Below are 1,600 nucleotides of genomic sequence, written 5' to 3' on the forward strand. Positions count from 1 at the left end.
CTCCTGCCTGTCCTCGAGGTGCACCTGGAGAAGAGAGAGACATGGGAGGGAGCGAAAGCCCAGGGCCAGCTCTCTTTAGCCTCTCTTCCCGCCACACCCTGCACCCCACCGCCCTCGGGAGCCAAGGGGCGGTGCCAGAAACTGGTGCAGAAGACCAGGGACTGGGGCAACCAGCTCAGCCGGCCACCAGAGGTGCCAACCTGAGGGGGTCGCGGAAAGAAGAGCTAAGAGAATCTGGAGAGAATCCCTGCGAATTGAGAATCTGGGGAGCGGAGGTAAGACCTGAGAGGGCTGAGGCAGTCGGTCCTGTAGGAGGCGGCTTTGGGGCTTTGGGTCATTACCTAGAGCGCAACCCTACAGAAAGGATGTGTCTCTGCGGTAAACCTCCAGGGAGCCCGCACCAACGCAGGCCACACAGGTGCGCGTTTTGGAGACTGAGCAGCCTGCGCTTGTCTGTTGCAGGTCCTGGTTCCTCCGAGTCCCCAGCGCTCCGGCGGCTGCAGTCAGATCCTGCAGGGCGCTGGAGAAACCAGTTCCGCCCAAGGCCCTGCGGGACGCCCAGCTCCCCGCGCGCAGGGAGTTCCCAGAGCCCCCACCTCACCTTGGCAGCCAGGAGACATTTCCCAACTCGCAGCTACATCCGAGTGCAGCGCCTGCACCGGAGCATGGAGAACGCCACCGGGCCCCTGAGCGCGCGAATGCATCGGACCCGGGCGCCATGCGGCTGCCTCCGCTGGCGTTGCAGGCGGTGACCCTGGCCCTGGTGCCTCTCGTGTGCGCCGTGGGCGTGACAGGCAACGCCATGGTGGTCCTGGTGGTGGTCCGGAGCAGACACATGGTCACACCCACCAACTGTTACCTGGTAAGCCTGGCTGCTGCAGACTTGCTGGTGCTCCTGGCAGCCGGAGTGCCCACTGTGGCCGAGGTAGTGTCCGCTCGGGTTTGGATCTTGGGCCACGTGGGCTGCTGGGGCATCACCTACCTGCAGTACGTTGGCATCAACGCTTCCGCTGGCTCCATCACTGCGTTCACTGTGGAGCGCTACCTCGCCGTCTGCCGTCCACTGCGCGCCCAGGCGCTGTGCACCGTGGCGCGAGCGAAGCGCATCACTGCACTTTGTGGCTGGGCACCGGCGCCTACTGTGTGCTCTGGCTCTTCCTGGTGGACACGCGCGAAGCCACGTACGCTGATGGCGTGCAGGTGCAGTGTGACTACCGCGTGTCGAGCTCTCTCTACCTGCCCATCTACTTTCTGGACTTCGCGCTCTTCTATGCGCTGCCCCTGGGCTTGGCCACTGTGCTCTGTGCGCTGGTCACGCGCGTCCTCTTCTTCGGGCCGCTGCCCCTTGGCGGCTCGGGGTGCGTAGGCTCTGTCCACTAGAGAGGCCCCACCGGCCAAGCTCACTTCAGCTGTAGGGCCAGGAAAGGCGCCCTCAACTCCCGGAAGCAGGTAGGGACCTCGGTCCTCCCCCCATCCTTGAATTTGACCCTGCAGAAGGCTCCGTGTAAGCTGAGTCTTTCCGGAGTTCAGACTCCTAAGGTTCAAATCCTGCTGTGTGGCTTCCTCAACTTGCGTGTTTAGAGACATTTCTTTGCCTGTC

General features: G+C 63.5%; 1 protein-coding gene across 1 annotated transcript in view; it reads left to right on the top strand.

Moving 5' to 3' along the window:
- LOC103194979 (thyrotropin-releasing hormone receptor-like) overlaps positions 1-1,380 on the top strand; it is a 2,365-nt gene extending 985 nt beyond the window's left edge. The window contains 2 exon segments of the mRNA XM_007938436.1: positions 463-1,112; positions 1,115-1,380. Coding sequence (XP_007936627.1) covers positions 463-1,112; positions 1,115-1,380 — 916 coding nt within the window.
- Positions 1,381-1,600: the final 220 nt, after the last annotated feature.

This window comes from Orycteropus afer, unplaced genomic scaffold (assembly GCF_000298275.1).
Source record: "Orycteropus afer afer isolate SDZICR_OR568_19922 unplaced genomic scaffold, OryAfe1.0 scaffold00049, whole genome shotgun sequence".
Classification (NCBI taxonomy): Eukaryota; Metazoa; Chordata; class Mammalia; order Tubulidentata; family Orycteropodidae; genus Orycteropus; species Orycteropus afer.